The following is a 14,353-nucleotide window of genomic DNA, read 5'->3' as shown; positions in this document are numbered from 1 at the left end:
CATGAAAACAAAAGACTTTACCTAACCTTCCGATGTTCAAGATATGTTACTCGTTTTTTTAATAGTTTTCGGTTAAAATACTGTTATACTAGTGATATTCTATTCATACTGTGCTTGATATAATACATTCACGGAAATGTAATATTTTTGCAACTACAATGCTGATGTCAACACAAGCGTGGTTACAGCGAGACTGACTGAGTGAGGGAGAGCTATGCGTGTGTGTGTGTGTGAGGTTGCGGGAGCGGGCGGTGTCCTGTGTTCGGTGCCGCGCGCGGGTTGAATGGCGCGCAATTTGAATTTACTTCAATATACAGAATATTCCTCCGGCGGGGCAATCCGCGTATTTGCAAATCCGTGTATGCTAAACCCGCGTATGTTAAGGGCCGACTGTATATACAAAGGACTTACGCTATGATATAGTGGGATTTTAAACATTGTTCTGTAAGTATGGTATGCACATAGCATGTGTTCCAACTTACATACAAATCCGACTTAAGAACGTCCTCAAGAGTGGAACCCGTTCTAACCCGTGGACCCCCTGTATATGGGACTCCTGAACTTGCACTGATCAAACAAGGAATCCTCATTTGCACCACCATCATTACTATCACCTATATTCTAAATGCTTTACACATTCACCTTCAAAAACAGCCATTTCATTAATTCATCTCAAAACACAAATGGAATTCACAATACAGTACTGTACTCTTCAGACAAAAACAAACATAAAAAATGTAGATATAAGTAATATTCTACACATTCTCACCTGTATTCTACGACCCATCGTCATCTCCAAGTAGAACTCACGATACCACAACTGGGAGAGGTCACAGCAATACTGTAGGGTTTCTGTAGAATACATATTATCTCAACATTAGACATCATTTAATAAGAAAACATAATTTAAATTTTCTTAAACTCAGAGATTCTATATTTTTTTCTTTTTGTACACAGCAATTGGTCTTAGCTACCTATGGTAATACTACTGTGAAAGTGGTGAAAATCTTTTTTCTTGTTTTCATTTTCTTACGCTGGACTTCACATGACAGGCAACAAAGCAGTTTTCCATTCATTCTGACTTTACACTATGAATCAAAACTAAGTCTTTCCATTCTTTCATATTCTACTGTTTTTATTTCTCTCTTCCTCTTCCCCAACAACTCCTTTTCCCCATACATACACTTTATCAGGTATCCCAAATTTGTATATATATCTGTATACAAGAAATGCTTCTTTTGTGTATTAACAAAACAAATGTAGGGTATACAGTTATTCAGCTCAGATGTCTGGAGCACTGTTGTTGGGTCTTCAAAACCTAAAAAAATTAATGTTTTGTAACCAGTGTAAAATGTAACATTCAAAATATATGGAGGTGGAGGGTAACTTCACACATAAAAGCTCAAAAACTCCCCACAATAGTAGTAGCAGAGGCAACTCATTGAGCATGGTAGTGCTGCAGTCACTCACTGCACAGCACTAAAAGTGAAGCAGCCAAGATATAACATGTACTGATCCAAAGAACATCTAAGGGACAATTCACCTAGTGTCTGCATATTCACATCAGTCTGTTAAAATATTTTGATTAACCTACCAACTAAGAGCCCTTTAGCAAACAACTTCCACTAATAATGGCTAGTGACTTGATAATGCATAAAGCCACATTGTAAGAAGCATTTTTTAACACTCAGATTTAACATATTAGTATTCATATTAAGTGAGTATTTAATCTTTTAAAATGCAACATTTGTAGAACTATACAAAAGATAATAAGGCTATACAAGGAAGACATAAACTTTAAGCTTCTTACCGCTGAAATTTATCAGGTATGTCCAGAAAAATGACGTCTTATGAAATTCATCAATCTGGCATAGATGTTGGCCATCAAGCTCCTTCCTCAATGTTTTCTTCCCACCAGACTTGTCAGAGATGAGAGATTCTAGCATTGTTCGCACCATATATAGTTGGGTAGAAGAAGGACCTGTAAAATAAATAATATTTAAAGATAATAGATAAAAGTTCACATAAACAAACCTTATCACATTTCATTATACAGTAATATGTCATTTTACCATACTAATTTATTGCCCTGTGAAATAAAGGTTTTGCTACTCCCCTCCACTCCATAGTCCCATTAAATTCCAAGCCCAACCAAGAGAAAAAACCAGGGTCCCTGCATAGAGGCATTTGTTCCCCTAGCCAAACCTAACTCTTGAATGCCAAAGTTTCATCAGACAAATTTCATATTTTAATCTTTATTAATCAAATGCCATAAATGAATCTCCAGTTCAGACAGCATCCATATCTAAACAAGAAAACTCTATTCATAATGCACAAAACAGCATAAACTATTGCATCTCTAAACCATCACTGACATGGAAGCATGAACCACTTATCACAATCTGGTTGAGACCACAATCTTTCATCTGACCAAGTCCCTGATTTCACAATAATCAACTGTATGATTGAATTTGTTTACTGTATACCTAAACTATGTTATTCATGTACTTTCATCAGAATAAACAGATCTTGAAAAAATAAAGTTCTGAGCATAAATCAACAAATAAAACATTGTAACTCGACAGAAACAATACAAAGTAGAAGGATATTGTAAGGGCTGTAACGAGCGGGATGGTTGTCCGCCACCCGTTTGCTTGTTCGCGGCCCCACTAGGGGAGATAGATGGAGGTGAGAAGGTCGCTGCTGCCTCGTTGCACACCAGACACTATCCAGCCTTGACCACAGCTGCACTTCCCCCGTTGTTCGATTCCAACTCTGGTTGTGTACTCAACTGAGGTTCCTGGGGATCATAGGCTGATTCCCCAGTCCTTCACTATTCGGCTGTCAACTCTGGTCACCTACTCCAGCTACTGCCGCAGCTGCCACGTGTTCGCCACTTCCTCCACGCCCTATCCACCATTTGTGCCCTGGCTTCTCTCCTGTGTGGCAAGACATCGCCCACCAACGCCAGCGTCAAGCAAGGCTGGTAGTACGGTACGGAATATTTTTCCATACCCCGTACCTGGCTAAAATACCGTACCGTAATTTCGCACAGTACCATACGGAAAAAATACCGTACCGTAATTCCGTACTTTTATCGTACCGTCAGCAAAATATATTTACATGAAAATAATTCCCTATTTGTGAACAATTTATTAGAGTACATGTGTGGATTTGAAAAGGAACATTTACGAAGTGACTATAGATGCAAATGTGCCCACATAATATTGTTGCCTTATTATGGAATTTTATTTCTTAGTCTACCTAATTTACAATGAAGCAAAAATATGTGTCATCTTACCAATAACGTGCAATATTAGATAAAGTGCCCCTGTCTGCCTCGGATGACTGCTCCCTCCTGACGGCAATGGAAGGAGTGACTGTGGAGTGTGGAGAGTTGGAGACACTACTCTCAACTCTCAAGTTATACGTGAATAGTTCGCGTGACGCAACGTGATCAGTACTGACAGTACCAGACTACCAGCTGGCGGACGGTACTGATCACGTAAATGCACTCACAGAAGCCACCAACGCATTAACCCTTTGAAGATCGATGACACATTTCTTTTCTCTTTTCTGACTATTATTAGATGATTTTATTCAATTTAGGAAGGGTATATGAAAGACAATAGACAGATGGCTAATTCAGCTAGTCTATACTGTTTATTACCATAAATCCTTCCTAAGCTGCATAAAAGTGTGTAATGATAGCCAGAATAAACTGTCAAAATGCGTCACAATCCCAAGGGATTAATAATTGCATGATCATGTTTTTAAGCCTTGGGTACGGTACGGTACGATACGGTACCGAATTTTGCTCATTTTTCAGTACCTGTACCTAAATCGTACTGTACCGTACCGTACTTCAAGGAAAATATCGTACCGTAATTCCGTACCGTACATTCTGACTAAATATCAACCGTACCGTACCGTAATGCCAGCCTTGGCGCCAAGTGAGAAAGCTGCCCTGGACCTTCCCCCTGAGAGCGGATCACCGCGTTACCAGAACATTCCATCATGCTGGTTAGAAGGAAGATTCGTCTACAGCCGTAGGAAATACCTGTTCTTTGTTGTATTGATTGTTTTGTTTAAAGTAATTGTTTGACTCCAGTGCTGTTTATTCAATATTTGAGTGAGTGGTGTCAGGGTTAAATTATTGTGATCATTTTAGTAGTAAAGAGATGGTTCTTGACTTTCCTTTTTAAAAGATCCTGATTAGGCTGGCAAGGGATTAATATCCCAAAGGCCAGGCCTTTACAGATATACTCCCTGATCCACTCCTTTGTAATGCGAGCATACTGACCATTACACACAGGTCACCTCAATGTATATACACATGTTAGCACGAAACATACAAGTACAGCTAGACCCCGACTTACGACTGCTTCGACTTACGACCGTCGGGACTTATGACCGCCGCAGTTGTGACCATTTTTTTTTTTTTTTTTTCTTCAAATGACGCACGCATTTTCTATACCAAAACGTTTCCAGTTAATGTAGTCTCCATGTATAATTAGAAAATTATGGAGGCCCCATGTGCATTCAGCTGATTACATTAAAGGTAAGTGCTCAGTCACACTGTATCCATTCCTCATTATTTATTACTTTCACTGTACTTATCCATTCCTCATTATTTATTACTTTTACTGTACTTTATTTCATTGTAGATTTTTTTTTTATCTATGTCGGACTTACGACCGTTCGGACTTACGACCTGGATTTGGGTCCCTAACCCCGTCGTAAGTCGGGGTCTAGCTGTACAAATGCATACAAAATATTGAAGATTTATAGTGTGTCCTTTAGTACAAAGCATTAAACATGATTCAGGAACTCACCAACATTTCTTCTCTGGACCTTAATCTCAAAACCATTGTCTGGATCCTTCTTGCCCTTCAGAGCTGGGTCTTCAGGAGGCTCCATTCCTTTACTCCAGTCAGCACTTGTCTCTCTCACTGAGACAAGGATGCTGTTGAAAGTAAAAATAAATTTCAGTAATTCTAATTATAATAAAAATTTTAAGTACCTCAATGAAAACTCCAGGGAAAAAAAATAAATATTTCCTTTATATCAACAACCTCAGAATAAGTTTTTTTTCAGTAGATTAAACATACGTTCTCAGCAGTTCTTTCTTGTTTTTGATAGCTTTACGAAGAGGATCTCTGAGAGTGAGCTGCACAAAGTCTTGTAACTCTTGGTAAATGTTGCGTCGAATAGAGTCAAGAAAAACAGTCTCCATGCGAGCCATCAACACCTGTAGTCCCTTGATCATGGCGATGACTTCAATCAATGCAAACTTTTCTTCATCTGTATAATTGTAACGTGTGGCCTGGAAACACATTATTACATTAATATTTGTTTTTAAACAAAGGCAATTCTGCATCATTTTTACCAGCATATTTCTGGCAAGATATGAAATGTAGTCAATTAAAATTAAATACAGTATGTACAAAGAAAGACAAAACTTGTGTCGTGAAATTTGGTGAAAAGATATGCCGAAGGGCTAAGCTTTTGGTAAGTGGGCTCTCATAATGTTAAATGAGTTATACTGTATTTAATCTTCGGACAAAGCCGCGACACAACTTTTGTCCTTGATTGTACATTTAGTATATGTATACACAATCTATGAGCAAAAAGTGCTGTTTATTTGTTAACCATGCAAAGAAACAAACTGGATACAGTACCTAATGATGTTGCCTAGTTACTACATATATATTAAGGCACACCCAATGCCTCCAATATCTTAACTAAAGTTAAAGGAAATAATTGTAGAACCAGCTGTGCAACACACAAAAATACTCATCGTACCCAATGAATTAATACTGTAGGATTCCATCATGAAGTCAGGTGTGCTGTAGAGTTGAAGGACATACAGAGAGTGGCAGTAGTGGAACATACAGTACAAAGACAATCTACTATTTTTTCACATACAAAATTTTGGGAACCTATGCTGACCACTCACACACACATGTGCACAGCTCAATGTAATAGCTGAAGCCATTCCAAAATAAGATGATTCTGAATCAGATGAAATTTTGCAAATATTTCCAATACATCAAAATACAGTAGAACCTCACTACATAAGAGTAACTGGAGAAAAAGCCAGTCCCATAAAGCCATTTTTCCAATAGACCCGATACTAGAACTTTTACTGGAGATATCAAATTAAATCCAAAATGTCAGAAGCTCATCTGAAACTAACTGATGCCAGACCTACACTGGACATAGATCTTGACTCAAGGTAATAGAAGTTCTAGTTACTGTTGCCTTTACTGTTACTACTGTTGTGTTACAAACAGTTGGATCAATTAACTTTCAAAGTTAACTATTGAACACTCACTCATCTCTCAATTTACATATGGGAAGCATTCTTAAAAAAGTACAGTATTTGCAAACAGAAATTTTTAAAATAAAAATTGACTTACCAATAGATTTTTATTACATAATAGAAGACACACTGGCCAAAAAAATATCTCCCCCAGAAGTAATAATTGACAATGAAGACAATTTATTTGTTTTTATTATTACAGTAAAGTCCAAAAATCCGGATGCCAGAAATCCGGACCACCCGAGAATCCGGACCTTTCAAATTTTTTTTTTTTTTAGCGGGCTTTTGTGTGTATGTGCGCATGCGTGACTTCAACAGCTGCACAGTGACAACAAGTGACCATGCGGTCGCCACTTTAAAACGAGCAATCAAACTGTGACAACGTATGTAATTTTGAGTCCTACTCTTTCCATTTACAGAGTACTGTACAGGCCCATAATAATGGCTCCTAAAGTAGATAAATTTCATTGTGTGAAGAGAAAGAAGAACACGTTGAAATTGAGTGACAAATTTGAAATAATTAAGAAACTAGAACGTGGTGTGAGCAATACTGTTCTAATGGAAACATACGACATTGGAAAGTCTACAATTTATGATATAAAAAAGGCAAAGAATAAAATTCTAGAATTCACAGCTTTTTCCTTAAAACTGCTCGTTTTGATAAATGAAGCATGCTATATTTGCTAATGAATAAACTATCAAAATGAACCTGTTCATCTCTTCTTTATTCCTCCTTAAATTTCAATTTTAAAAGTACTGCCTGAGAATCAGGAAAATCCGGACCGACCCAATCCCCAAGCAGTCCGGATTTTTGGACTTCCACTGTATTATTTTTTTTTTTGGGGGGGGGGGGAATAATCACACAGTAAGTACAGGGGTATATTCTAAATAATAATACAAATATTGTACATTATTAGTTTTTTATACTGTAAAATGTGCTCCAAGAAAATATTAGTGCATTTAACAATTTAATATTTACATAAGTTCAGTGTGTTGTTTGGTTTGATTCTGTAAGCATTGTCAGCTGTGCTTGTTACCTGGTCACCTTGGTTGCTTTACTAACATCCACACTGGCAGACTGTTTTCCCAGACATGATGGGCCTAAAATTTTCACTTAACACACAAACAAGATTGTGAAAAAGGAGAGAGTACAGAGACAGAACCTATGCAAGTTTTGGTGGGGAATACACGTTAATTATGCAAATGCCGATTCAGTGAAAGCATGCAAACAAAAATAGATGTGGACATGTTCGTTGGTTCTTTTATGTTTACAGTGGTCCCTCGGTTAACGAGCACAATCCGTTCTAGAAGGTTGCTCGTTAACCGAAAAACTCGTTTACCGAAACCATTGTTTCAATGGGTTTTTGGGTAATTGGTTCCAGCTCACCAAAAATTGCCTAAATTCAACAAAAAAGGGAGAAAAGTACACTTACTTTGAGGTGTGTATGTAGAAGGCTCCTGGATGATGATGATGATGGGAATTAGAATGGGGGTGGAGGAGAAGGGAGAAGAGAAGGCATTGGGGTGGAAGAGAAGTCACCCCATGGCGCCATTTCACCCATAAAATTTTAGTTCTCTTGGTGTAATTCAAGATTATTTTCTTTAAATCAACACTGCACTGCATTATATATTGTCAATACAGTATGTAAAATAAATTTCAAAATGACCAATAATTTGCTTGGAAACACAGAAAAAAAGCGTTTAATTGAAGAGAGTCTCAAGCAAGATGTTACCTCCACTGAAAAGACACAAAGACTGACGCCTGTATGCTGTGTTGGCAGGCTGGATGGCGTGCCACAAACTAGTGACCCTACCTTCAATTATGTTCAATAATTGTTAAAATGACTAAAAAATATAATATTAAACTTTTAAAATTATTGAATAGTATAAACTTCTTGATATTTAGTAAAAGGGTAAGGAATTTAAGCCTTAGAACCGATTACTGTATTGGCGGACTAATACTACAGCTGGTGGACCGCCAAATGCAAGCTAAAACATGTGGAGGCCGGCTCATAAGAAACTCGTTAATCGAGGGATTGCTCGTTAACCGAAATTAAGAATCTTATGGAAAGTAACTCGTGAACCGAAATCTCGTTAACCGAGGCGCTCGTTAACCGAGGGACCACTGTACTGTATTTTTTTCCTTGAAGTTGTTTTTTAAGATACATACTGTACTATTATATATATGAATTAATATTTTTCATGCCCATTAGGCAAGGAATTTTAGATGAGGTTCCATTATAATTGGTCACCCAGTGTAGGGTAAAAATAGATGACAAAATGAAAAACAGAAAAACCGCTTGTGCTCACATGGCACAGGAGACAACAAGGAGCATCCGTATGCTATTAAGTTACCTGAAATTTGTGGTTTGATTTGACCAATATTAATTTAAAAAGCTCTAACAAAATGCATATTTTTATTAATACAAATAAATTTAAAAAAAATAATCAAGGTATGTACAGTATTGGGCTACTTATTCAATCAGATAATAATCATTTATGAACTCTATACTTCTGACAAATGATTCCTGCATCAGAAGCAGCTGGCATGTAAACAATCCATTTAATTCCCTTCTCAGGAACTCTCAACTTCTAAATGAACTACAGTATATTTCAAGTCTATTTTATCTTAATAATATTTTCTTTATTTTGTTATTTAATGAGCAAAACAACATTTAACAGAGTTTGTGTGAGTGACATAGTATGTGGAAGCAAAACCTAATATAGTCTCCTGGTAAGCCTAGGGTAGCATAGATAACCCAGGACCCAGGAAACTGGAAAATCCCCAAAAGTGGTTTGGTCTTGGTCCCAAAGGTCCCATATTTAAGGGCCTAAGCTTGTAATTAAAGATGAACTATGAAATTTTACTACCCATAATTCGGTTACTTACACTTTCACACAACATATCATGCACTGTCATGATATGTCAGTCTTTAAATCATGAGGAACTTACTCTCTCATACTCCTCAGCATCAACTGGACAATGATTGTTAGAGTGGTGATCAGTTGGATGCAGTAGTTTCCAGGAGTACAGCTCGGTGACAACACTCGTCCATTCACTGAGAAGCTGTAGACCACGGAGGGCTAGATCTGCTATATCTTTGTTTTCTGCATCAGTTCTGGCAGTTTCTTTGTAGGTAGTAATAACCTGGCAAAAATGTTAACTTATTAACAAAAGATAAAAATTTTAATTTTCATTGCTGAAAAACAACAAAACTTTTATGTCACTTTCCTTTAAGTCTATTACATGAGGTGCCTTTGACCTCTTTATCTATCTCCATATACTTTTGATGTCTCCTTCCCTCTATGAACTCCCTAAACTTGAGGACCCTCAAAATAAGAATTTTAAACTCTATTCCAGCCAACACAGCGCTTCAAAAGGTAAGCACCCACCACAACTTTCAAATCATAACTCTTTTAAACTATTTCTAAGAAAATTAGATTTTTAATAGGTTTTTTTCTTATTTTTCCTATGCAAGACAGATATGATCCACCCCTCCCCCTCCCCCAGGTAAAAAAGCTAATGGATATAATTCAACTTAAATACATTTTAAACAATACAGTATAACAAATGAAATGTAAATCCACATAAAACATAACTCACTCTCTCTAAACATTTATAGTGTTAATAAAAGAAGGGCATAAGACTGAGCCACATACAGGTGCTCCTCTACTTACAAACAAGTTATGTTTCTAAGGCTTGTTTTTAAGTCCATTTGTTTGTAAGTCCAACTTTACTCTGGTAGACACCAAACATATTGTAAAAAATTAATATATAAAGGATGCAGCACAGGTATATCATACAGACTAGCCATAAAACCTGGCATGTTCTTCTCCTCTTTGGCAATAAATGTTCCATCAGGCATTTTCTTCCAATATAACCCAGTCTCGCTCACATTAAACACCGGCACTAGCAGGTAGGCCCCCAACCATGAAAATCGTAGCTTTGAAAGTTCATAAGTTTAATATTCATAAGTACAGGAGAACCCGTACAGTATACTAATTATTCAACATACCTCATTACTATATCTAGCAAGATCAGAGATATATTTGATATGTTCCTCACGGATGCGAGGTAAATGACACATCAGGTCAGCCTGGGGACTGATGGATGAAGCACTACACATCGGCCACATCTTTGAATCAAAGTTTTTGCTTCTCTTGATATAATTGAAGGGGGCAATCTGCATATCTCCAAATAATGGCACAACTTCTAAATTCTGTGGAAAAATAAGATATATAAATGCTAACAAAATATTAATATTAAACTGTGATTTAGTGACTATATAAATCATTTACATTCATAAAAGACACTGACAATAATTACTGAGACGTAGGAATATGATCTACAGAATCTTCTGAAAAAGTGAGAACATTTACGCCCGTATTATTAAGCAACATCTTCCCTTGAAGAGGGTTGTCATGTTTCAACCGAGTTTTAAACTAAATAATTTATAATATTATAAATTAATTTATAATATTGGAAATTAGTTAATTTTACCGCCACACCACCCAGTTAAGCACTGTACTGCGGTGTCCCTCACGAGTCATTTAGTTTAAAACAACACGACAACCCTCATCAAGGGAAGATGTTGTTTAATAATACGGGCATCAATCTCACCACCTCAGACACTTCTGTAAACAGTGACAAAAAAATACTTTGTGAATTCTAGGATGAGACAACATAAATAATTTTAAATGACAATCATAAATGAAAAAAGTGATGCATAACATTTCATAAAGGTGTGGGAGCAAATACAGTCATAAACACATCTAAATAGCAGAAATTAATTTTCCAATATCCACTATTTCAAACTCCTTCTAAAAACCATTACCTTATACTTCCTAGCATAGACATTCAATTTCCTTCTATCACATCACATAGCCAGCCAAAGTTGAACAGTGTAAGGTTGTGGGACACTGTATATACTGTACTTCCCAGCCCTCATAATGGAAAGATGAATTATCAATCACATACTTGAGCTTATTTATGTTTAGTTTTGCCTCTTAATGTATAATTGATGTTATATATGAAGAGTAATACCATATACCCTGTACAGTATAAGAAGTAAAATCTGTAGCAATGACTGGTCTCAGTAGTACCTGAACCCTAACATTTATTTGCCCATAACAATATACAGTATATATATAAATATTTGAGGGTTTACTGTACCTTAAATATTTTGTCAATTTTATCCAGTTTTATCTTCTTCTTCTGGTCAAGCTTGTTGATGTTACAGATTTCTGAATCAATGAGGAAAAGACCAAAACCCATCACCTTGACCAGCATCTGTTTCTCCTTGGGAGTCAGGTACATGCGGTTCTCAAACATGTGAACTGAGATATTCACGACATCACCTGGAAAAAATATAGGAGTAGTGTATACATATGGTATAATGGGCAGCAATCTCAATCATAGAATAGAAAGGTGACAGAAATCAAGTACTCCTCATTCTCTGTAAAGGTAACTGTAACACTGTTAACGCTTCATTTTCACAGTTTTATATCTTCATGGAGGTATGTGACAGTCAATCCACCACATAATTATAGTTTTTCAGGAAATGCTTCAAGTGTTCCTGATAACCCTGGGGATAAACCTCAAAGCTAATTAATGTAATAATACATAAGTCACTAATCCAATGTTTTAGTTACAAAAAACACTATTCATGGTAGAGTAGACTCTAAGGAATGACATGTACAATATCACTAATAAAAACAACCGAAAGTTCTCATCACCTAACTTTCAAATCCTCAGAATAGATTTCAACACATTCAATACCAAACCTTTAGACTTGCTGACAATAGAGTTGCTAAATCCTGACATAGGTTATAAAAATACCTTAAGAAGTACTGTATCATAATCATATGTAATGCAATTCACCATTAAATAATATTCTGCCTTTATCTAAACAATTAATCTGTTGAACAGTTAAATACTACATCAAAACTGATTCATAAATAACCCAGATATCCTTATACTCTGTTCACACTTTTCCCCTGAATGCCAGTGTGTTTAATGTTCTGACATGACGCTACCACCTCTTTATAAATTGGCCTTTTACAGATTCTCCTCAGAGCGAGATACAGTATTTCATAGAATACAAAAATTTCAACCAAGCAATCTCAAAGAAAAATATCTCCAGGACACAAATTAAAAAATCAGATCTAGGCAAAGCTAGTTTCATATCATCATAATAAAAGGATATACAGACAGTCTACATAATAAAAGGATATACAGACAGTCTCCAGGTTATGAATTTCCGACTGTATGGATACTCTCCCACAAGTCCGACCATATACTGTACATACTTGAGTACAGCTTGAGTTTTTATGATAAAATTTTTATGCAAAAAGCATGGGTCAAAAGATAAACGTAGAGTATTTTTTAAGAGGTTAAAATTTATGCAATTCCGTTGGTCATTTTACAGTGAATGGCGCCTACCCGGTACATGCTCATGGTAGGCTAACCTTACCAGTAAGTTCCTTTATCCTGGGTTTGTCTACCATACACCGAGATACTTACTTTATGTTGCTACATAACAGAATCTCATTCACTATATATGGCACTTTAAATCTACAAATACACCTTAGAGAGTACTTAAGAAATAGCTAATATACTTACAGAGAAGATCTTCATATGATGGAATTGCAGTGAGCTTCTCCTTGAGAGTATCTCTTATTTTGTTCTGAGTGGCGAGGAACATAGAGAGATTCTGTGACTCCTGGAGAGACTGGGTATCACTCATCACTTTCAGGAACTGAGCAGCTCTAATGGGATTATAAAAAGCTTAACAGCACAGAACAATGAATTTTGAGAAAGAAATCCAATTACCTATTTAGAGTAATTAGTACATAGGCACAGAGCAGGAAATGGACCATATACATATGAAGAATTTTTGCTTTTACGTTAAAACAGCATTTATATACTGTACAGGTATAATGGATCCAAAACATTTAGACAAATGGTGGACTCTGAATATTTCAGTACAGAAGCCTGTAAAGAACTATATTTTAAGCATGTTCTATAATATTGTAAATGTACTACTTAAGTGTGTATAAAATAAAATAATACAAATTGTGAGATGCAAGTAAGTTTCACCAACATGTGTATTTAAATAAAATTTTTATCCTTGTTTCCACAAACTTAACCCTTAAACCCCGGGTGACGTTCTTGGCCCCTTGAAGTTTGCTTATCGTAAGAGTTTTGATATAAATTTACTTGGGCCTGACTATAACCACTTTACTTTATTTGTAGGAATTTCCTCGTATCAGTAATTCTTCAGATTCTGGAACTACTGTATACCAATGTGACCACAGGAAGCTATTTGTCAAGATCTCTTTTAGTTACAACAGTAGCCTTCAGCATCAAAAGTACTAAATGTTAATCATTCTTATATGGGTTCACATCACCTCAAGCAGTTAAAAATCATTTATTTTAATATTACAATTAGCCAAGAAGGAAGCTTAATGAAAAAAATTGCTAAAGGATGAAACGCTTATTAAATGAAGTTGATATGATCATTGAATTTAACTGAAAATATAAGAATACTGTATACAGTACAGTACTCACCTTCTATAAGTCGAGTAGTCATTCTTAACACTGGATTTCATATTCTTTAATTCATCTAAAACTGCAAACATATTTATGAATTTTCCAAGAGTCAGTAGATATGCTTCAGACACAAAGTCCTTTCTTTTTTCTTGATGACATAGCCGTTTCACTTGGGTGCAGAAGACATCAATAGCTTTGCGCTGTTGAAACACAACATTTGATAAGTGTCCAGTGAAACAGGATAGCTATACCCAACACAATGCAAAAGGGCACGCTTATTCACAACATTTCTTAACTATCACTTGTTGGTGTTTAAAGACCAAGCTACATAAACATATTGCTTTTTAACAACTATAATATTACACTCTCTTTCAACTTATGTACACTGTGATCCACCTGTTTCTTTGTTTACATTTAGAAATACAGTACAGACATTTGATAAATGCAATAATGTATAACATCAGATAAGAAAAGCG

The 14,353-nt window shown here is 36.0% G+C and overlaps 1 protein-coding gene across 5 annotated transcripts in view; it reads right to left on the bottom strand.

Annotated features, from left to right (window-relative positions):
• The window catches only part of LOC121862292 (cytoplasmic FMR1-interacting protein-like), a 102,180-nt gene that overhangs the window by 55,919 nt on the left and 31,908 nt on the right, over positions 1 to 14,353 (bottom strand). For all 5 annotated transcript variants that reach the window (XM_042360425.1, XM_042360424.1, XM_042360426.1 and 2 more), the window contains 9 exons: positions 13,896 to 14,077; positions 12,948 to 13,093; positions 11,499 to 11,683; positions 10,342 to 10,545; positions 9,279 to 9,473; positions 5,112 to 5,326; positions 4,836 to 4,966; positions 1,811 to 1,981; positions 770 to 852 (listed from right to left, as the gene is read on the bottom strand). In XM_042360425.1, the coding sequence (XP_042216359.1) occupies positions 770 to 852; positions 1,811 to 1,981; positions 4,836 to 4,966; positions 5,112 to 5,326; positions 9,279 to 9,473; positions 10,342 to 10,545; positions 11,499 to 11,683; positions 12,948 to 13,093; positions 13,896 to 14,077 (1,512 nt within the window). The remainder of the gene's footprint in view (positions 1 to 769; positions 853 to 1,810; positions 1,982 to 4,835; positions 4,967 to 5,111; positions 5,327 to 9,278; positions 9,474 to 10,341; positions 10,546 to 11,498; positions 11,684 to 12,947; positions 13,094 to 13,895; positions 14,078 to 14,353) is intronic.

This window comes from Homarus americanus, unplaced genomic scaffold, assembly GCF_018991925.1.
Source record: "Homarus americanus isolate GMGI-L3 unplaced genomic scaffold, GMGI_Hamer_2.0 scaffold31037, whole genome shotgun sequence".
Taxonomy (NCBI): Eukaryota; Metazoa; Arthropoda; class Malacostraca; order Decapoda; family Nephropidae; genus Homarus; species Homarus americanus.
This window is presented reverse-complemented; position numbering and strand designations above follow the sequence as displayed.